Source organism: Pygocentrus nattereri, chromosome 5 (assembly GCF_015220715.1).
Source record: "Pygocentrus nattereri isolate fPygNat1 chromosome 5, fPygNat1.pri, whole genome shotgun sequence".
Taxonomy (NCBI): domain Eukaryota; kingdom Metazoa; phylum Chordata; class Actinopteri; order Characiformes; family Serrasalmidae; genus Pygocentrus; species Pygocentrus nattereri.
In genome coordinates, this window is record NC_051215.1 from 24,769,764 (window position 1) to 24,793,879 (window position 24,116).

At 40.4% G+C, this 24,116-nt stretch overlaps 1 protein-coding gene across 1 annotated transcript; it reads right to left on the reverse strand.

Annotated features, from left to right (window-relative positions):
* Window positions 1–402: 402 nt before the first annotated feature.
* On the reverse strand, window positions 403–23,795 carry prokr1b (prokineticin receptor 1b). Its single transcript, XM_017694040.2, has 3 exons — window positions 23,695–23,795; window positions 11,777–12,402; window positions 403–2,056 (listed from the first exon to the last, which is right to left on the reverse strand). Exons 2-3 carry the CDS (start codon window positions 12,235–12,237, stop codon window positions 1,360–1,362), a joined length of 1,158 nt encoding a protein of 385 aa, XP_017549529.1. The 5' UTR covers window positions 12,238–12,402; window positions 23,695–23,795; the 3' UTR covers window positions 403–1,359.
* Between the last annotated feature and the right edge of the window lie 321 nt (window positions 23,796–24,116).

Below are 24,116 nucleotides of genomic sequence, written 5' to 3' on the forward strand. Positions count from 1 at the left end.
ATAGAAACAGAAACTGCATTTTCAAACCAGCCCAATTTTTTGGGAAAAAACACAAAATTGATCTGATTCATTATACCAAAAACTCCACAACACAACCAATGAAGATGGAGCGCATGATTGTACATAACCACCTCTTCTGTAGGTGCGCATGTCCTAATCATAACTTTTTGTTTGTTTGATACAAATAATTCCTGTAGTGTGTACATCCCACATTTGGATGGAATAAAAATATTAATAATTGAGATATTAAGTGATATCATCTAAAGGTGATGGAAAGGTTTACAAAGGAGGTGTTTTTTATGCCCTAGCACCAACCCCCCCACCCTACCCCCTTCAAATCAAGCTCTTTCTGTAATCTGATACATTATTCATTTAATGCATTTAGCAAATGTTGCAACAGAAAAAAAATAGAATCCCCCCCAAAGAAATACATAAAAAATAAAACCTTTTGCCTTACATATGAAGTAAATCGAGTGAAATTGATTCTTCAACTTCAGTTGAACTGATCTGTCTTCTAATGTGAAGACAAGAAAAACACCTGGAACTATTTTACCATATATTTCAAACAAATATCATAGTTAGCCACTGATAAAAACATACATAGCTACAATTTTTTTTTCTCAAATTGAAATTATTCCATGCACAAATAACATATCACACACTATGACATTGATAAATTACCACAGAATAAATAAAAATGTAAGAATTTCTGAAAATCCATTGGTCCACTTGTCATGTCCTTCAGCTGATATGAATAATACCTTTCAGAAACAGCCCTAAATGTGTCTTCAGTAACAGTGCCATAAGAATTATTTTTCACTTACATGCACCTCAAGACATAGCATCAAAAACATAGAGAGAAATATTCAGAATAATAATATACTTGTACTTAGGTTGAATTATGAACATTCTATCAGCATGAATATTGCACATTTCCACTGAAAAACATGTCAAAAATCACCAAAATTGTACTGCGTAACAATATACTGTACACAAAATCACCACTACATGAACAGTGCGTCCGCCTAACGTCTCAGGAGTCACTTTAATCCTCTGCATTGGAGATGGAACTGAACATGTTGACGGAAGCTGCCATTTTACATTCAGTAGGACCTCACAAAACTTTGTGCCAGTAACAAGTGGTCAAAGTAAACGAGCAAAGCTTTTATCTGTACAGCCTTTCCAAAAAAAACATTAGCTTGGCTCATTGCAGTTCATAGATAGGGTCACTGGTTACCCAGTTAGGGTTAATATCTTTGCTATGCAATGTCAGCAAATCCTATTCTCCACCAGGAGCACCAGGACTCCAGGCCTTTAGCTTGCTTTGAATGATCAGTGGCATACAACTGCTGCCAATCTTCACCTCAGTTGTATGCAGTCAATCTCCTCTGTCACAGGAATGGACAGCGTCCTCACCTCTGTCTCATCCACTGTCTTCCTGGAGGTGTAGGTGGACTTCCAGCGAAGCAGAACAATTCTCTTGAAGTACTTCACCGTGTTGTTCTTCACACTGACGAAGCAGAAGGTGTTGATCATGCTGTTGCTCATGGCGATGCACTCGATGATGTAGAAGGCCACCAGTGAGTTCTTCTCCCTAGAGATGATGGTTGGGTGGAAGTCGCGCAGGATGGTGTAGCCATAGTACGGGGCCCAGCACAGAATGTATGCTGTGAGGATTCCAATGAGCACCATGACCGTCTTTCTCCGGCAGCGCAAGCGTTTTCGGATCTGCTCCGTCTGGAAGCCGGGCACGTTCTTGAACCACAGCTCCCTGGAGATGCGGATGTAGCACAGGGCCATGGTGATGACAGGGCCCAGGAACTCCACGGCGAAGATGAAAATGAAGTAGGATCGGTAGTAGAGCTGTTTGTCCACCGTCCAGATCTGAGCGCAGAAGGTCTTGCTGAGGTTGGCACTGTGGGGCACCTTATTCGCAGAAGTGAAGTAGGCAGAAGGGATGGATATGAGGACTGGAACAATCCACACTCCAGTGATCAGGCAGTAGGCTGTCTGATGCTTCATCCTCGGCCTTAAGGGGTGAACAATTGCCATGTATCTGAAAATGTGAGAACATGGTATATTTAACGACGAGCTGCAGGTTATATACACAGTTATATGCACCCTTTCAATTAATGCACTGGTGTTTGTTTATTTATTTATTTATTGTAAGGACTGAAGGCTTATTTGACTCATTATTCACCCATGGAAAAAACATATAGTCAAATACATTTTTGAAATGTATGTATATGGCCAAAAATTTGATTTGTTATATATATATTTTTTAAATGCATTTTAAATGTATTTTCCAAATGTATTCATCAAATATATTTTTGCAATGTATGAAAATGGCCAACAAATTTGTTAAATGTATATTTAAAATGAATTTATTTGTATCTGTCATTATATTTTTTTAATTACATGTAGTTTTAACAAAGGTTACAGGTATGACTAAATATACATCAGCTGAATGAACAGAACAGCACATTAACCATGTACGCTCACACAATATGTATTTCAAATAAACAAGATAACATAACTGCATTTCCACAGAGTCTCAACACCTATAACACTTGCTTTTGCCATGTTAAAGGTTGATTTGCTAATATTTCAAATTAAGATACTGGACAACAAATTCAATTTAAAAGGGAATCCAAACAGTAAAGTACATTAAACAGGGTTCTGGCTGTTTTCATACATTTTCAAATGTATCTGATGAATACATTTACAAAGATTTATTGTGTTATGGGACAGTTCTATGTGTAATATTTTCCAATACATTTTCAAAATATATTTGGCTAATATGACAATATATTCTGCAATATATTTAAGGGTTGGGAATGTATTTCAGCATGAATTGCAATGCATTTGAAATGCATTTCAAATATATAAAAAATATTTGCCCATATTTTTTTTTCCATATGGGTAGGTACAGACAATTCCAGAGTGTACCTCAACAGCTATGGGCTCGTCTAAGCAGCTGACTGAGGATCAGATAATAAAGATGACTCTTATGAAGCAAGGGAAGACTATAAAATATATTTAAACAGTTCACGTACATGTTTATTTTTCACTGTCCGGCATTGTAGTTAAGGAGAACTGTTGATGTAAAGCTAAAATAGGGAAAACCAGGACAAACCTGATAGAACCACTCATAGACTGATCAGATATGCAAAGACAAATCACTGTCAGGGACCTACAGGAAGATCTGGCTGGCAGAATAACAGTAATGCATTGGTCCACTTTGCAATGTTTTTGGACAAACATCCTCTACATAGAGAATCCATCTCTGAAGCACACAAAAAACCCAAGGCATTTTGGAATCAAGTGCTGTGGATTGTTGAAGTAAAGCCTGAACTCTTTGGTGTCATTATTATACTGCACTTATGTATATATGTATTATATTTTATTGTATTGAACTGTGAATTGTACTTTACTGTATTGTATTGTATTGCACTGTATTGTATTACATTGTATTGCACTGTGTTCTGAGTTCTGTGTTCAACTCTGTTCCTTTTTTCTGGGTATCTACAGTGACTTTAGTTTCTAGCAGTACCTGAGCTCAGCACTGTCTTTCTCTCTAACCTATTTGTAACTAGCAAATATACTTTCTCTAGATAGACAAAGCACTTCTTGTAAGTCGCTCTGGATAAGAGCATCTACTTCTTCTTCTTCTTTCGGCTGCTCCCTTTAGGGGTCGCCACAGCGGATCATCTGCCTCCATCTTGCCCTATCCACTGCCTCCTCTACTTTTACACCAACCATCTCCATGTCCACCTTCACTACATCCATAAACCTTCTTTGAGGTCTACCTCTTCTCCTTCTACCCAGCAGCTCCATCTCTTCTACATTCTACATTCTTTGACCAATATATCCACTATTCCTCCTCAACACATGTCCAAACCATCTCAACCTGGCCTCTCTGGCTTTATTTCCAAACTGCTCCACCTTCACTGTCCCTCTGATCTGCTCATTTCTAATCTTGTCCATCCTTGTCACTCCCAACGAAAATCTCAGCATCTTCATCTCCACCACCTCCAGCTCAGCCTCCTGTCTTTTAGACAGAGCCACAGTCTCCAAACCATACATCATAGCAGGACGCACTACTGTCTTATAAACCTTCCCTTTCACTCTTGCTGCTATCTTTCTGTCACACATCAGCCCTGAAACCCGTCTCCACCCACTCCATCCTGCCTGCACCCTCTTCGTCACCTCTTTTCTACACTGTCCATTGCTCTGGATGGTTGACCCAAGATATTTGAAGTCATCCACCTTTATGAACTCTCCTCCTTGCATCTTCACCTTTCCATCTGCCTCCCTCTCATTCACACACATGTATTCCGTCTTGTCTCTACTGACCTTCATTCCTCTGCTTTCCAGTGCAAACCTCCACCTCTCCAGATTCTCTTCCACCTGCTCTCTACTCTCACCACAGATTACAATGTCATCTGCAAACATCATGGTCCATGGAGCCTCCTGCCTGACCTCATCTGTCAACCTTTCCATCACCATTCCAAACAAGAAATGGCTCAAAGCTGATCCCTGATGTAACCCTACCTTCACCTTGAAACCATTTGTCACTCCAACTGCACACCTCACCACTGTCTCACTATCCTCATATCAAATCAAATCAAATCAAATTTATTTGTATAGCGCTTTTTACAACGGATGTTGTCACAAAGCAGCTTTACAGAATTTCGGAAAAGTTTTAACAGGACTGTAAGAATGTACAAAAACCCCCCGGTGAGCAAGCCAGGGGCAACAGTGGCAAGGAAAAACTCCCTCAGAACTGAGGAAGAAACCTTGGGAGGAACCATGCTCACCAGAGGGGGTCCATCCTCCTCTGGTCAAACTACCTACAAGTGATTATACTACTAATATTAATAGCAGTAATATTGGTATTAGGAATAGCTAGGAGTCTATGAGAACATCAGTGTAGGGTGGGCAGCTAGTCCAAGGCAGGTGGTGGCAGCTGGGGCATGGGCAGCTGGTCTGAAGTGGGAAGCAGGAGGGCTCGGCAGTCGGTCGTCCTTCAGTGTCCAGCCAGACATATGGGTGATTGTATACTCGGAAAGAAACCAGGGAGATGGAATTAGTTTTATTCTATCCATTTGTACATAAAGAGGGGATGTAAACATTTCCAGAGCGTGGCTAATGACTCCGGCAGATCTGACTATGACAGCTTAACTAAAAGGAGAGAACCAGAAGGACACAGACACGGCAGCACTCTGAAACAGTTTGACATTCCTCCGCTCCACCGTCCACAAACCTGAGTGACCACGTGCGAGCAGCGGGACGACAGCACCAGCATCTCAGTTTACTATAATTCCCTGTGTCCATGGACCCCTGGATCTGCTGCCTTTATCTAAGGTGGAACATTAGCTACCAAAAGCTAAACATACATGTCCTGCACCACCCTAACATACTTTTCAGCTACACCTGACTTCCTCATACAGTACCACAGTTCCTCTCTTGGCACCCTATCATATGCCTTCTCTAGATCCACAAAGACACAATGTACCTCCTTCTGACCTTCTCTGTACTTCTCTACCAACAGTCTCAATGCAAAAATTGCATCTGTGGTACTCTTTCTGGGCATTAAACCAAACTGCTGCTCACTGATCTGAACCTCTCGCCTTAGCCTTGCTTCAACAACTCTTTCCTATACCTTCCTGGTGTGGCTCATCAACTTTATACCTCTGTAGTTACTGCAGCTGTGCACATCACCCTTGTTCTTAAAAATAGGGACCAGTACACTGCTTCTCCACTCATCAGGCATCCTCTCACTCTCCAGGATTTTGTTAAACAACCTGGTTAAAAACTCCACTGCCTTCTCTCCTAAACATCTCCATACCTCCACAGGTATGTCATCTGGACCAACTGCCTTTCCATTCTTCATCCTTTTTAAAGCTGCCCTCACTTCCACCTTACTAATTCTCTGCACTTCCTGATCCACTATCTCTCCCCCCGTTGTCCTCCTCTCTCTCTCGTTTTCCTCATTCATTAGTTCTTCAAAGTACTCCTTCCATCTACTCAACACTCTCTGTTCACTCACTAGTACATTTCCCTCTCTATCCTTTATCAGCCTAACCTGCTGTACATCCTTTCCAGCTCTATCTCTCTGTTTAGCCAAACGATACAAGTCCTTTACTCCTGCTTTACTGTCCAGCCTCTCATAGATCTCATCATAGGCCTGAGCCTTTGCCTTTGCCACCATTCTTTTCACTATGCGACTAGCCTCACAGTACTCCTGCCCACTTCCTTCATCTCTCTGGTTGTCCCACTTTTTCTTAGCTGCCTTCTTCTTCTGAATACTCTCCTGGACTTCCTCATTCCACCACCAACTTTCCTGGTCTTCTTTCCTCTGACCAGACGAAACACCCAACACATTTTTGCCAGTTTCTCTCAACACCTTAGCTGTAGTCCTCAGGTAGCTCCTAGGGCCTGTTGCAATTTTTCCCTGAACTGCCTGCAACCATCCTCCTATTCTACCTATATACCTCGACCGATCCGCTATGGCAATCATATTTGTGATCAGCATGATAGTTTTGGCACAAGTTTTACATCGGATGCCCTTCCTGTCGCGACCCTCACCATTTATCCGGGCTTGGGACCGGCACCAGAAGTACACAAAGTACACCCCTAATGGCTGGTTTGGATAAGAGCATCTACTAAATGCTGTAAATGTAAATGTAATGTAAATGTGTCAGACACAAATGTATGCCAAGGTTGGACAAAAAAAGGAGCAGCATTTGATGAAAAGAACACCTTGCCAACTGTTAACCTCTTAACGGGCGCTGGCCCGCCAAAAGAGTGTGGCGTTTCAAACAGGAGATTTTTTTTTTGCGAAACCTCAGCAGCCGTGCGTATCGACCCCTGCCGGTCGGAAGAACACCTCACACGGAAAACGCCCACGTCATCGCTTACCTCTCCTTCTTGGCTTCAAAATGACACCACACCCGTGTATTTCCGGTAACGCGTTCGGTAGTAATCCTCTTTTTTGTGCAAAGACTGCTTGAAAAAAACAGAAGGCAAAAATCTTTTATGTCTAATTTAAACCCAAATTAAAATATGATCTCTTTGTCCTATCGATTTCAAACAAACGCGGTCGTAAAGCTGAGATTCTCCCCTTTCCAACGACACGTCACTCAAACCTGTCGACCAACCAGGTGCCACGTTAGGCGGAGGCGCAACAGGGGAGGCGGGATATAACCCGGAAGATTAGCGTCAAGTGCGTTTTATTTGGCTTTTATAATACAGTTAAAATTGTTGTTATAACAAATTTTGTCAAATAATGTAAAGAAATACACCATAGGATGTTGCCATCAAGAGTAGGTAATACATAAACACTTTTTTTCCTGCAAAAATTGTTAGAAAATTCGTTGTTTTCAATTTGGAGAGGTTGTGGTCCTTTGGAGATTTCCAAAGGGACACTTGGAGAAATGTACACAGACATGTATGTACACTGTCTACTCTAGACTGAATAACTTCTGATCAGTGAGGGTAATCAGTTTAAAATTATACATGGTAAAAATTTGACCCCAAGGGGCAAAATATGGAACTGCAAAAACATTTCATGGACATGACCTCTTCAGTTTATGGTCCCTAAAATCTAAAACAAAAAAAGAAATTTTGAAAAGCGCCTTGTTTTTTTTCCTATTTTTACCATATTTTGGCCATTATAGTTTAATTTCAATAATTTCAAGTAAGTGAGTAATAATGAGTAATAATACTTCTTAAAATTGCCTCTGGATTATATAATATTTGAGTAAAAAGCATTAATATTTGGGTATGTCATTTCAGGTGAAAATTGGCAAAAATAGGCTTGGAGTTTAAGAGGTTAAGCAAGGGGGTGAATCTATTATGCTTTGGTGTTGTGCGGCAGCCAGTAGCACAGGAAATTGGGGATAGAGGGAAGAAAGGATTCTAACAAATATTAACAAATACTGGAAGCCAATGTGCCATAGTTAGTCGTGGGCTGAACCAGCCCTGTGACCAGAAGATTGCCGGTTCAATCCCCTTGGCTAACAGTCCATGACTAAAGTGCCCTTGAGCAAGGCACCTAACCCCCAGTTGCTCCCTGGGTGCTGTGGATAGGGCTGCCCACTGCTCCAGGCAAGTGTGCTCACTGCTCTGTAGTGTGTGTGTAGAAATCAAACACAAACTACTTCTGAAAGGCATTCTGCAATAAAAAGATTAAAATTAATTAAGAATGGAGACTGTTTTCTGGCTACAAGAAATGTTGGTGCTGTGATTTCAGCCAAAGAGGGTCTTACTATGTCCTGACTGCAATTTTAATTTTTCAATATGTTAAACTCTGCAAAATAAGTAATAATTGTGCATTAAAATTGGCAGAATGTCATTTTTAAGTTTGTTCCATGTTCCAAAAGCAGCAAAATGTGCCCAAATGTTGCATAAAGCTACAGCTCGAGGACTTCTGTAAATTTCAGTCTAGCTAAGCATTACAATATTGCACTAAACTTGAAATTGAGTCTATAATTTCATTTAGCCATACATTCATGCTGTTATGTCAGCACCAGGTTGAAGTTATAGTCAACCACTTGTGATCCATGACTTTCATCAGTGTTGAACGGCCTGCTGTGAAGTTCAAACAAACTCTATCTTGTCACAATGATATGGTACCCATACTGTAATCAGATTAAGAGGCAGACTTCAAAGACTGTTTTGATTAGGGAGACAACATTGGTGTCTCCATGTTGACCATTTTCTGCGCAATAGGGCTCAGAATGATGAGGCATTCTGTGACTGTCTAGCTGACCTTTCCTTGAGCATAATGACTGCTATTCCTGCATAATGTGACAGCAGGGCGCCAAAGCTAACAGAGTCTGGGGCCAATTCTGTCAATCATTAACCTTTTCAACTCCTTGAGCCCACCAGTGGTTCCAAAATGCACTTCATCATATTCTTCATAACTTTCATATTTCATAAGCTACATTCAGAAGGTGGGTGTCGTTTTAGGCTGTGATTCTTCTGTCCAGTCAAATAGATGGTGATGTCATTTTAAACCCTTATAATAAAAGAAGCTGAACTCAGTGTTTTTTTTCTACTGAAAGTCGACCCATTTTTGCCCAAATCTGGGCTATAAACTATAAACAGACGGCGTCTCTTCAGTGATCTGCTCTGCAAAAATGACTTTTTATCAAATAATACAAAGAGAGTCTGAGATTTTTGGCTTTCAGCAGTAAATTGTAAGCATATAGTAATATCCATCCATCCATCCATCCATCCATCCATCCATTTTCTAAGCCGCTTCTCCCTCAGGGTCGCAGGGGGTGCTGGAGCCTATCCCAGCAGTCATCAGGCGGAAGACAGGATACACCCTGGACAGGTTGCCAGTCCATCGCAGAGCGCATATAGTAATATGTGTGATCATAAAACACATTCTTTTAGTTTGAGGAGAGCTTTTACAAAAATAGATAAAAACAAAGTAAATATTTGCATTTATTTCATGCAGTTACTGAATAATTTACCTTATGATTTGGCGACGTAAATTCAGATGGATAAACCAAAATATACCCTGGAGAATAGATGTCAATGTGCTTCAACTGGAGGTGGCAAGATATTATTTTGCATTTTCTAATACTGATACTGAAACCTTGCACATCAGCCAATACTGGTTTTCACCAGTTTGGTGAAAATTGAATTTTCATGAATTTTGACATTGTCTGGTGCTTCCTTAGCATAGAACTGGAACTGCTAAGCTAACAGTGCAAACGAAGAATGGAAGTCAGATGTCACCCAAACCATTTCTAAAATACAATTCTGTAAAATGACATGGACAGACCATATTTAAACTAAAATTGGAGCTAAATTATCTTCTGCATTAAGTTCTGCTTTCTGGTCCTATTCTGCTTTTAAACTGTGCGGGTTAGGAGCACAGGGGCATACTGTAAACCATTACTACGCAGGTAAGTAGTGTTAGCACAGTCATGCTTAACACTTGCTCACTATAAGAGAGTTAGAATTGCATATTGAGCAGGGACACCTCAGTCAGCATCAGCTGCCACCTGTACACTCATCCAGCTTCTCTTCCTTCATCACTCTACAGTGCGTCTGTGTTGTGAAGCCTTATCTAAACTACTCTGAGAAGGTTTCATACTTAGAATTCATAGTGAATCAGACTCTGTTGTAAGCAACATTTGCCTAGCAGCTCTAGTTCTACACTAAAGAAGCAAAATTTGGACACCAAACATGTCTCGGATGATCGGCTGCATTTAAGGAAAATGGAAAATCTTGTAAACTCATTTTTTTCCCACACTATGAATCCCCACTGGTGACATTCCATACAAATAAAAATAATGCGTGGCCACGTTTTATTAACACATGTGAATGAGATCCTAATGTGTGGCCATGACATAGCAAGGCATGGGAACAAGATAATTAAATTGTGGCCAAGTACTAGGATCTTGTTCCCACACATTACTAAATCATGGCCACAACTTAATTATCGTGTTCCCACACCTTACTAAATTGTGGCCATGTATTATTTTTATTTATACAGAATGTTACCAGCAGGGCTCCATACCAAACTGTTCCTTAAAAACAATTTGTTCTGGGGGCTCCCAAGTGGCGCAACTGTCTAAGCGTTGGCTCTATCATTAGGAGATCACAAGTTTGATCCCTGGTGATGCGACAGCCGTCCGTAACAGGGAGTCTAAGAGAGCACAACTGGCCTCGCTCACTCTGGGTGGGTAGGATGGACCCCCTTCTCCCCCCATCACTCAAGGCGATACTAGTCAGTGCAGGCATCTGTTAGCTGACATAACAGATCTGCCGGTTGGCACTTTCTTCTGAGTTCGGCTGTCCCGTGACATTGCGTGAGTGGCAGTTAGAAAAGAGACGGTGGCTGGTTTCACAGGTCTTGGAGGATGCCTGTGTTAGCCTTCACCCTCCTAGCGTTGATAACATTGTGTGGGGGAGTCCTAATTAGCAGATGGAATTGGGGAAAAATCCAACAAAAAAAAAAAACACAGAAGCATTTCACCTAAGGTGAATATTTAAAAGTAGGCAATCATGCTTAAGTGCTCTACTACCCCACCAGAAGGGTATTTGATATCCTATAGAGCTGCTTCTGCTGATATTGACCTCTCTTTTCAATATATTCACAGTGTAATTGCACTGTTTGTACTGTATGGGTACAATACAAGACCTATTAGAAGGAGTGAGATCTACAGAGATTCATTCTCTTCGAACTCATCTGATATTTGCTGATAAAACCTTTTCTGGTCTTAACCTGCTATTGTGTCTGTTCTGTTGATTTGGAAAGTGCTTTGCAGATTCACTCTCAGAGAATAGGGAGCAATTCCCTATTGTTCTGAAAAACAATTCCAAGCATGGTTTCAGTATAGCCATATGCCACTGTTTAGCACCATGTCCCTTCACTGAATTAAGTTTTCATCCAGTGCTTTTATTTCTTATTCCTTCATGCAATTACCTGGCACAGCTCAGTGTTATGCTCTGCATGCATTCCCACAAAATGGATATAAGCTTGCTTGCTCTCAATGACTTATTGTGTAAACACAATAGAGTATTGAATATCTCCGTTTCGTTTTTGTGCACGGAGCGTCTCAGGATTCACAGCCAAGTGTCCATTCAGAGGACATCAAGCCATGAACACTGGGTAAATGTCCAGGGGAAATGTCACGCATGGTCAGTTGTTTTTCATTTTAAGTACATTATGGTGAGTCAGGCCTCAGGGCTGTCTGTCTCAACACAATGACCCTCTACCAGCGAGACGCTGATATTTGATTTCTCCTACCTGTCCACAGCGATGGCCAATAAGGCATTGGTGGACACATATAAGGACATAGTTCGAAGATAGTTCACGCAGGCGCACAGCACTTTTCCATGGTCCCAGGACAGCTGTTTCACCACATAGTAATCCACCAGGAAAGGGCAGCACACCACAGCCACGATGAAGTCTGAGATGGCCAGATTTGCGATCAGAAGGTTGGTGAGGTTCCGCAGCTTCTTGTACCGGGCCAGAGTGGCTATGAACAGAAAGTTGCCGATGCCGCACACCAGCATGATGCAGACAAGAACGACTCCGATAACAATGGTGGCCACAAAATACGCTAGCCCCTGCGTGGTGTCCGGCATCTCATCCGCTGGGACCCCATAGTCCATATCATAGAGGTCCTGGAAGGGATCATGTTCTTCTGTGGGCATTTGGCCGTGGGGGTCCACAAACACTGCGGCCAAGTGCGTGATGTTTTCCATGACAAAGACAAACTGCTACGAAGACAAGTTTCCTGGATGTTGCTGTGATGTTCAGGATGTCAGGGTCAGTCACTTTATATTAAGTTTAGTGGTCACAACACAGGCCAGAGGAGATTTCATGGTGCTTTCATGGCACTTCTAGATCAGTCAGCAGACCTTCCACACCTGTGATAGTAAAAGCACAAGTGAATATAACAGAAAAGCATTCTGACATTTAATAACTCAAATATGGGGATGGCGTAAGTTCTGAGTAGGTAAATGGGGAAGCTGCCAGTGGGCCCGATTACTGATGACTAACATATCATTGCTGTTGGTACAATATCTCCAAAATGGTAACTTTACAGGAGAAGGAAAAACAGTCTTAACTTGTAATGGAAATTAATGTAACTTTTTGTTTTGTCTTTTGTAATGATTTTTTCTAGGTCATTTTTGATGATTTCTGATGAAGTCCATACATCATTAAATTTTAACACATTGTAAAGGGTAACTGAAGTTTTCAAACTGTGCAAAAAAATATGAAATTACAAAAAGAATGGCGCATGTTTTGTGCACGACAGTAACAATATATAAATACAGGTATATAAACACTAGAATGCACAGACAAACTGTACATGTGCACAAACCATGTTTATATTTGCAGTAATGTAATCAGTGTGCACTCCCAAAGTGGTACAACCCCATTGCTGACTGTGAGTGCATTTACATCCACTCATTAATCCGATCATAATCAGATTTTTGCAGTTACCTGATTATTCAAATGGTCATGTAAACAGCACACTCCTAGAAGGACCTAGAAATCTGATTTAAAAAGCTCCATAATCAGATTTCTCAGCGCATGTAAACTCTTACTCTGATTGCTTTCTGATTTCTCAGTCTGCGCATGTGCAAAAAAAGACTGCAATATTGGAAATAAGCAAGCAGCGTCGTGGCGAGATGGGGCAAAACACTTTTGGAGCAATGCTGAAAACAAGCACATTCTAAATGAAACGAAGGATTCAAATATCTACATCATTTTCAGGTAAAGCGGCACAATGTTTTTTAAAAAGCCACGTCAAGAAGTTTGTTTTACATTACGTTTACATCACGTCATTTTCTGTGAGTTTATTGGCTGGTTGTAAGGCAGAAATCTGATTGCTGCCTGATTCATGTAGACCTGGAGTTTCCCCATTATCTGATTACTCCAGTGCTTGTAGACGTGTTAACTAGATTACTGACAAATTCAGATTGTCTGACACGGTTTAACATTTTAGTATATCTTTAGTTATTGTTTCATTTTTATTATTCTGTTCTTATTTATTTTAATAAGCCAAGCAATTATTTAAATGAATTAATTATTGTATTTATTTTATTAATTTATTTATTTATCCTTATTTATTAATTTACTATATTGTTGTAAATTTAATGTTTATAACTTCTCATACCCTGATCTCTGTATTGGCTTGGCTACATTGTAAATGAAGGACTCCCTCACTGTACTCAGAGTTTAAATAATCATTGATGGATTGATTGATTGGTTGGTATTGGTTGATTGATTTATTGATCTATTGATTTATTTTTTAGTTGGCACGGTGGCGTGGTGGGTAGTGCTGTCGCCTCACAGTGAGGAGGGCCTGGGTTTGGTACCCCGGCTGGGTGACCGGGGTCCTCTCTGTGTGGAGTTTGCATGTTCTCCCCGTGTCTGCGTGGGTTTCCTCCGGTTTCCCCCCACAGTCCAAAGACATATCAGTCAAGCCAATTGGACATGTTACATTGTCCCTAGGTGTGAGGGTGTGAATGATTGTGTATGTCTGTCTGTCTGCCCTGCGATGGACTGGCGACCTGCAAATCTTTTTCAACGTATATTCAATTGAAAACACACCAAAGACAAGATATTTAATGTTCAAATGGATAAACTTTATTGTTTTTTGCAAATATTCACTCATTTTGAATTTGATGCCTGCAACATGTTCCAAAGAAGTTGGGACAGGGGCATGTTTACCACTGTGTTACATCACCTTTCCTTTTAACAACACTCAATAAGCGTTTGGGAACTGAGGACACTAATTGTTGAAGCTTTGTAGGTGAAATTCTTTCCCATTCTTGCTTGATGTACAACTTCAGTTGCTCAACAGTCCGGGGTCTCCGTTGTCGTATTTTGCGCTTCATAATGCGCCACACATTTTCAGTGGGAGACAGGTCTGGACTGCAGGCAGGTCAGTCTAGTACCTTTCAGCATTAATGGTGCCTTCACAGATGTGCAAGTTACCCATGCCATGGGCACTAACACACCCCCACACCATCAGAGATGCTGGCTTTTGAACTTTGCACTGATAACAATCCGGACAGTCCTTTTCCTCTTTGGCCCGGAGGACACAACGTCCATGATTTCCAAAAACAGTTTGAAATGTGGACTCGTCAGACCACAGGACACTTTTCCACTTTGCGTCAGTCCATCTCAGATGAGCTCGGGCCCAGAGAAGCCGGCGGCGCTTCTGGGTGTTGTTGATATATGGCTTTCACTTTTCATGGCAGAGTTTTAACTTGCACTTGTAGTGTTCCTGAGCCCATGTGGTAATATCCGTTACAGGAGGATGTCAGTTTTTAATGCAGTGCCGCCTGAGGGATTGAAGGTCACAGGCATTCAATGTTGGTTTTCTGTCTTGCTGCTTACTTGCAGATATTTCTCCAGATTCTCTGAATCTTTTAATGATATTATGGACTGTAGATGATGAAATCCCTAAATTACTTGCAATTGCATGTTGAGAAACATTGTTCTTAAACTGTTGTTCACAAAGTGGTGAACCTCGCCCCATCCTTGCTTGTGAACGACTGAGCCTTTCAGGGATGCTCACTTTATACCCAATCATGACACTCATCTGTTTCCAATTAAACTGTTCACCTGTGGAATGTTCCAAACAGGTGTTCCCAGTCTTTTGTTGCCCCTGTCCCAACTTCTTTGGAACGTGTTGCAGGCATCAAATTCAAAATGAGTGAATATTTGCAAAAAAACAATAAAGTTTATCTGTTTGAACATTAAATATCTTGTCTTTGTAGTGTATTCAATTGAATATAGATTGAAAACGATTTGCAAATCATCATATTCTGTTTTTATTTATGTTTTACACAACGTCCCAACTTCACTGGAATTGGGGTTGTATGTTTGTGATTACACCAGAGATAAGAATATTACTCAACTTTCATGTTGAGGAAATATGCTTGAGCAACACATGATCACTGAGATTTCCATGAAAATGTTATTGAGGGAATACTGGACCCTGAAACTAAATTCTCCTTGTTTATCGAGTTTAAAGAGGGCTGGTCTGCGCTATGCAACCCCACATCACAAAACAAGTCTCACTCCAGCCCTGCACCAACAAGAAATAACAAAAACTTGCAGTTACAAGTAAATGACCACATCTCTGCTTTACCATCTTTTTGCCCTGATCCATGGCTCTGTCCCTTTAACTGTGGACCATAATATCTGTTGTAAATTCGTCTCTCAACAGTCCTGATAAGATTTCTGACAATGCAATGTACTGAGTGAGAGTAAAACAGTCACAAGCAAGCTAAAAAAAGTAGCCCATTCATTTAAAAGCATAAAATGCCTATTAACTCGAGACAATGGCAAATGGGAGACATGCAGTTCAATGTGCTGCCTAAGGCTATGACTACAGCTCAGACTGCTTTGTACTAAAGTGGTGAAAAACTAAATTCTGGCGTAGCTTAATAAATCAGAGATTAAAAAAAAAAACTTCCTGTCAAATAAAACGTGACTGTGCAAATTGTTAACATCCACATTCCAGCAAATCACAGAAGGTTTACTTGACAAAAAAGCAGAAATTTTCTAAATTATAGATCAGAGTGAAACATAACAGCCTCTGGTGCGTGGAATACTGGTGGAATGGTTTTGCCCTGAGGGGCTCTGCTTGACGTGATGATTTCAAGCGTATTCTCAGATGATATTACTGAACATGAGAAAATAGGGTCTTTTTCACCGTCAAAAAGTTCTGAATGATTATGCTGACTTACTGAATTAAGATATTTTCCATGCTCCACCTTCAAAGTCCTGTAGATTTGTATGATATGTCAGAGGGATGATATTAATATTTACAACCTGAGTTTCTCTCCTGCTTCTCTATATCTTTTATTATGCAACAGCTGGAAGTTGCAGTTACATTTTGAAGATTGAGAATGGAGTTTTATGCTCAACCTGGTCCAAATCCTAACCCTCACCATAACCTCAACCCTAGACGTAAACCCAACCCTCACCCTGGGCCAAATCCTAACCCTCACCTTAACCTCAACCCTAAACCTAAACCCAACCCTCACCCTGGTCCAAGTCCTTATCCTAAACCCACCACTTTTTAGAATCAAGAGTTTCAACTGATAGTTTGTTAACAAATCTGAACCCATGTCAATGATCTACACACTCTTGAGATGAAGGTATTAAACTATCACTGGGGCAGTGCCCCTCTTGTCACTAGGGTGGGACCCTCAATGGCACATCTCAGTACCTTTAGTCAGGGATCATAATTGAACCATAATCCACTAAAATTATATATTCTAAGCTGTACTGACTCCACACACCCCGCCTTGCCTCCGGGCTTTTATTCTACTGCTCTGTTTTAAAACATTCGGGTATGAAAAGGTACAAATACAAACTTTTTACCTTGAAAAACTGATTTAAGGTTCACAATCAGACCTTAGAACCTCTGCTGTAGCTTTGGGTCAACATTTACATAATTTGTACCTTGACAACCAAAAATGTAACAGTGTAGGGGTCTATAGTGCACTATCCAAACAAAGTGAGACCATTAATTGAAGACTGATCTGTGATAGATGCCCTCATATGTCCTCTGCTCTGATCTATTTGTGCCAGTTTTGCATTATGGATCAGAGTTTTAACTCCCTGGCGATCTATATATTTGTCACCTTTTCCCTCAGTATTGGGAAAGCCTATTGAGCTCGTCCATTAGAGGCTGTTGTTTGGTCTGCTCCAAAAGGGCACTTTAGTCTCAGTTCTCCAGTCTGATAGCTTTTTTACACTCTCTTAGCTTAAAGTTCCATTCCTGTCTTTCATGCAGGTATGTCTCCTTTTTCATTTGGTGTGTTTCCACTAAGAGGCAGATTTACTAATGTTTTGAACCATCGCAAACTCCATTTAGGCATTAACAGGTGTCTGTCGTGAGCTACTAAACATCCACAATGGCGGTGTAGTGCCCACGGTAACATCAAATGAGTGGTGGCTGCTGTCTTGTGCTTTTGCCTTATTGCTTATGCATTTATAGGAGTTTTCCTCTCAAAGCGCAAAACACTGAGAAGAGATTATTTTTATGGTAGAGATTCTTGCAGCACTTATTCTGATTTACTAAGACTAACAGAAAATGCTGACTGCACTCTGGTTAACACCCGAGACAAGCTCCTCTCATTTTTGGTGCTAATGTGGCTGCTAAAAACCTTTTCAAACACATTTATTTATTTTTAATGACAAAAAAATCTTGGAAAAGCCTGCCATGAACATTATTCTTAATTTGATAAACAAAATAAAAATCTAAGCAAATAGTTTTAGGAAAAAGAACATAGAAAAAACATTTTAAAATGATATTTTGGGTAGATTACTTTCAAAACAAGTGCTTAAAGCACATTTTCAGACCCCTCAGCTCTGCAATCCCTGCTTTACTAATGCTACTGCTTCCTTTAGTATTCCTGCACTGGGGCTTCTGTGTGCTGTGGTTTATGGGTGTTGTGGCAGGAATGTCACAGCTATTTGATGTACTGCATGTAGCTAAGCAGTTACACTCAAAATCACACATTTTCTCAAAGGGCCTGAGTGCAAAATATTAAAACAATAAAACAATTTCACAGTATTTATAATGTATTTAAATAGAACTGGCACAGAAAGTAAAATAATATTATTATTTTATATGTATTATTAATTGAGCTCAAATTTGTCAAATTAATGTCTTATTTTCTCAACACATACTTTCTTGATGAGCAGTAATTTATTTTTTGAGTTAGTCATTATTCTGAATCACTAAGTCAGAACATGGACAAAATAAGTCATTGAGTATGTTTACATGCACTCAGCAATCCCAACATAATTGGATTTCTGCAATTATCTGATTATTCAGATAATTCAGAGATTGGAGTGAGGTATAGAAATCTGATTAAGAAATCTGATAAAGAGAGCTAGATTTTAGCTCAGTAATTAGATTTCTCAGTGGATGCAAACTCTTACTCTGATTTCTTTCGGGTTCCCTCCGTCTACACACGTGTAAAACAAACCGAAACAAAGCAAATGCGGCAAAAGAGATGGCGGCAAAATACACTTGAAACCAACTACATACTTGATGAAAGAAGGACTTAAATATTGTTAGTCTTCTAGATAATGTATGCTCATGTTTTCAGGAAAAGTGGCACCTCAAGATGTTTGAGTTTTACATTATGTTTACATGATGGCTTCTTCTGTGTGTTTATTGGCTGGTTGCAAAGCAGAAATCCAATGACTCATGTAGACTCGGAGTTTCCCATTATCTGATTACTCTAGTGTATGTAAACGCATTCATCAGATTATTGGGAAAATAAGATTTTCTGCAGTTGTCGGATTAAGTGCATGTAAACGCACTCATTATTTCTAAAGAGTCATAATCTGAACCTGAAGTGAAGAAGAGTGTATATAAAACAGTTTATTTTATTATTATTATTAAAGAGTATTTCGCTGCTGTTGGAAGAAACATTTTTGTCGTTTTTCAGTTTTTGACATAATGTGAAAAAACCTTTTGATCTTTACACTGTATGTAAATTTCATTAAGAATGGAAAGAAACAGCCTAAAATTTGGAAAAATTTCTGCTTCCATTCACTTACATTAAAAGTAAATTAGGTTTTTTCCTTCTCCTGTAAAGTTACCAATTTGGGGATCCACAATTCCGACAGCAGCGACGTACAAAACAGTTTATATAAAAACATGCGAGTCAAACAGCCCGATGAAGACTTAACACTACATGTTGGAACATTGCTGGGAGGATTGGATTGCATTCAGCCACAAGAACATTAGTGAGAACAGGCACTGATGGAGCAGCACTCCAGTTCTTCTCAAATAGAGCTTCATCACATATAATGCAGGTCCACTACTCCACCAATGCTGGGGTCTTTATACCCCTTTTTTTTTAGAATTCTTGGTCTGTCTTCCTCCATGTCTACAGCTTTTTGAAATACGCTGTCAGTAGACCTTTAAATTAGTGGCTTCAGTTATCTAATAAACCAGTCTGCAATCAATATATTTTAAATGTTAGGTCACTGTAAAAGGGCCACACATTTTAATGTGCACCATGAGATGAACAGAGAGTGTCTGGAGCCACTGGTGACCTGCACAGCAACAAGAGAGACAGGACAGCTGGGGGCAGGGGTGGGTCTACGACAGGTTCTGGAGCAAGGACTGGAGCAAGGACTATAACAAGGCTTGGAACTGGGCCAGGAAGTGACACAAGGACAACCACAGAGACAGCACCAGTTACACAGCCTGGCTCAGGGACTAACAGACCATATTTTTTTCCACTCCTACAACTTAAACCTACATGTCAAGTGAAAATGATCAGTACATTCTGAAAAACTAAATGTTCTTTGCAAGACCATAGAAGGTTTTTTATGGCAAGACACTGCAGGCAGAAATTATGAATGGCTTAAGATAAAGTGACCCTTATTAGTCCCACAATGGGGAAATTTCACCTCCACATTTAACCCATCCGTGCAGTGAAACACCACACACACACACTAGGGGGCAGTGAACACCCTTGCCCAGAGCAGTGGGCAGCCCTTTCCACGGCACCCAGGGAGCAGTTGGGGGTTAGGTGGCTTGCTCAAGGGCAATTCAGTCACATGCTGTTGGTTCAGGTGGTTGAGCTGGTGACCTTCCAGTCACAGGACTGATTCCCTAACCTCCAGCCCACGACTGCCCCATACACGTGTGTCTAACTGTATTCTCTAAAAATAGCGAATCTAATGAAGGCTTAGCTCTGCTCACACTTGCCACAACCACAAAATATCCTATGTCTGAAAAGCTTCTTTCCTGTAGAATCTAATTAGAAAATCCAAATATGTCCATTTCCTTTGTATTACAACCTCCACTAGAGACTAGTTTAAAAAAAAAAGCAATCATCATGGAGACGGTGGTTTACCAGCTACATGCACAATTTCTCGGTTAAAACTGTTAGCAGAAACGTTCCGAGGTGAGAGACAGGAGCAGCTACTGAGCTGTTGCATTTCCGCAATATTAAACTAAAGCGTATTCACTACCCTATAAGATTTTATTTTAAATAAAACCTCTAGTAAAGCTAAAGCTATCAGTTCAGGGTGTATAATAACTACCATTGCACCAACACAAGAAGAGGCTTGAGAATCTTAAAAATGGAAAAATTTTAATGAGAGAGTCTTCAGTACGCAAGTCCAAATAAAACACAATCTCAGGGCAAATCCAATATTGTAGTCCAAAAACAAAACAGTGGTCAAAAACCGGAATAACCAAAACATACAGACAAACAGAGCAGAAGGGCAAATCCAAAAGAGCAAAATCCAGAAAGCAGGCAAAAGGTTCAAAGCACAAATCAGAGAAAAGAGCCACTCAATAGTCCAAGAAATTGGCAACACCTCACAAAGAGGAGAACAAACCAAGTACTATTTAAGTTCTGAGACAAACACAAGCACAGGTGAATTGAATTAGAAATCAGGTGAATGAGAACGAGGCAATTGTGCATGATTGGAGGAATTGGTGATGTCATTGGGACTGGAATTATGGGAAATTGAGTCTTGGAGCATGTTAGGTAAGGGAAGAAAACCTGGAAGCGTGACAATAACATGCATGTAATGAAAAAATGATGTGAATTAACTGTAATTTAATGTCACTGTCAGCCAAGCAATCAGATTGATCGATCACATTTGATCATAAGTCAATATTCAACACAATCTAAAATGGATTTGGCTGTATTATTAACTGGCAGAGTTAAAAATGACACACTTGAAAATGGTGGTTCTTCAAAGGTTCTTCAATAAAGCTATAGCTATATAGAAGCTTGAATGCACAAAGAACCCTTTGCATGATTAAAAGTATGGTTCTTCAGCTTGTGGGTGAACGTGCTATACATGATTCTATATATAAACTCTTTGAAAAGGGTTCTATATAGTAATCAATCAGTCTCCCAGAGCCTTGTAGGTCTTTCTATCTATGCTATGCTGCGATTACTTTGTATGCTGTTTATTCTTACTGGTGTAAACTTCATTCGGATTATAACCTCATTATCTGGTGCCACTAGGAAGAGGAATTGTCCCTCATTTTAGATCCTGGTTCTTCTCAGCATTTCATCACATGCTCAGAGTTTTTTTCCTGCTGCTGTCACCTCAGCTTGCTCATTAGGTGTGTAGAACGAGGTTTGTCTTCAGCTGCTTCATGACAATGTCTGTTGCTTCTCCCACGCGACCCTTAAGACAGGAAAGTGCTTGACAAGATACACTATAATGTCCTCCCAGCACAGGTGTTCAAATAGCTTGTTTAATCCCCACAGAAATGTTCTATCTCACAAATAAAATGTGGTGGCCTGGAGCTGCCACACATGAGCCTAAGGTCACCATGCCTGATGCCAAGCATGGGCTAGAGGGGTATACAGGGCTTACATTCGGCTGTGGAGCCGAGGAACCATCAAATACCCTTGTGATGAGCTGGAGTGATCCAGAACTGACCATACAACATCAGTACCTAACATCACTAATGCTCTTGTGGCTGAATGCAATCGAATCCTCACAGCAATCTTGTGTACACACTTCCTAGAAGAATAGAGGCTGCTTCTGCAGCTAAGAGAAAATCAAGCTGCTTCAGATCTAAAAAACATCCAAAGGTGTTTCTGTCCACCGTGGGTAGACGACTCAGCGCTCTGGGTCTGAAAGGATGTGTAGCTGTTCAAGAGGAACCTCACTGAGAAAGGAAGACGGACACATCAAACAAAGAAGCTGAATGATGGACTGACCACCCCAGAGTCCTGGATGTGTTTGATTATTTGGACTGAACTATAGAGGCATTTCTTTGAAAATGTGTGGTTTTCTATTTTTTCCTGATGCTAAAATAAGTAAATAAGTTGGCTGTTTTGCGTACAAATCACATACATCATGCATCTCCTACATTTGCTCATTACATACACCTCATACCCCCTAAATGGCATCATTATATGAGAAGGGAAATGTTCTTCCCTATTATGTATGTTAATGTAACAGGATTTTCAAGTTCATCTCTATTGGTCCAGTCAGCATGAAATGACCACACAGTTTTAAAGTCAGTCAGCATGTTGAAGCGATATAGAAGATAAAGAATGAAACAAATGGAAATACAAGACAATAAACACCAGCATAGTTCAGAAATGATCATCTAAAGCCATCAGGTGCTTTGATTAATTTGGAAGCTGCTGCAAAGCACCTGCTTCAGTGAAGTATGAAGTATGATCACTTAATCACTTTTAATTGGTGTCCCTGGTCATTCAAACACTATTTCACCGTAATCAAAGCGAATGGCGGTCCAACGAAATATTAGAGTGTGTGACCTTTTTTTGGCCAGGCAATGTATAATACACACATACATATATGCATATCGCTGATGTTGGAACAAAACCTCATATCTCCAAAATGGTAACTTTACAGGAGAAGGAAAAAAACCTACTTTACTTTTAATGTAAGTCAATGGAACCAGACATTTTTTCCATGTAATTCTGGGTCACTTCTTTTGGCCCATTTATCATGAAATTTACACACAATGTAAAGAGCAACAGGAAATTTTTTATTTTGTCAAAAATGAAAAACAACAAAAATGGAAATACGAGGCCAGCGATATTCAAGGGTTTTATACATACATACATACATACATACACACACACACACACACACACACACACACACACACACACACATATATATATATATATATACACACACCATTTAATATCGCTGAACATGGTATGTATGTATATATAGTTCTGCTATAGACGAGGCCAGTAAAGTTAATAATAATGCGATAATCATAGTAACCATAAGGAAGCAGACATAAGGATAAGGATGCGTGCAGTTCTCGTCTTTATATCAGTCTTTCTCCGCTGTTACAGAAGCAGTAGCGTTATTAATACTAGGCTGAAGTCGGCTTCTTATTCGAAGTTTCCCGTTCCACCTTAAATTCTACCTCAACGCTCATCAGCGTTTGACGGTCCACCTTAAATGGTGCAGCAGTTCATTCGGGCGCCTCAGGCGCTTCAATGGAACTGCTGCACCATTTAAGGTGGACCGTTAAACGCTGATGAGCGTTGAGGTGAATGAGGAGAGACAGTGAAACAAATACTGCCGAAAGTTTTCATGTGTCACAAACTCCTTAAACCCAGCTGTTCAGTACATCAGGATCCAGATCAGCACAAAATGTCTAGGTTTTGAGGAGATGAACGAAAACAACTCACCGCGCGCGAGGAATTCCGGAACGTTCTCCATCTCGCCTCCTATTCCTGTAGTGAAGTAGTTTCCTGCGAGAGGAGAGAGGCTTTCCCTGTGCAGACGTGGGGTCTCAGTGATCTCTCTCTCTCTCTCTCTCTCTCTCTCTGTCTCTCTCTCTCTCTCTCTCTCTCTCTGTCTCTCTCTCTCTCTCTCTCTCTCTCTCTGTCTCTCTCTCTCTCTCTTTGTCTCTCTCTATATCTCTATCTCTATCTACCTCTCTCTCTATGTCTCTCTCTCTCTATCTCTCTCTCTCTCTCTCTCTCTCTCTCTCTCTCACTCTATGTCTCTCTCTATATTTCTATCTCTCTCTATCTATCTCTATCTCCTCTCTCTCTCTATGTCTCTATCCCTCTCTATCTCTCCTCCCTCTGTCTCTCTCTCTCTCTCT

Coding starts and splice junctions, on each gene's coding strand:
- prokr1b (XM_017694040.2), bottom strand. CDS start 12,237: ATGGAAAACATCACGCACTTGGCCGCAGTGTTTGTGGACCCCCACGGC. Junction 2,057..11,776: donor TTGGCCATCGCTGTGGACAG/GTAGGAGAAATC, acceptor TCACATTTTCAG/ATACATGGCAATTGTTCACC.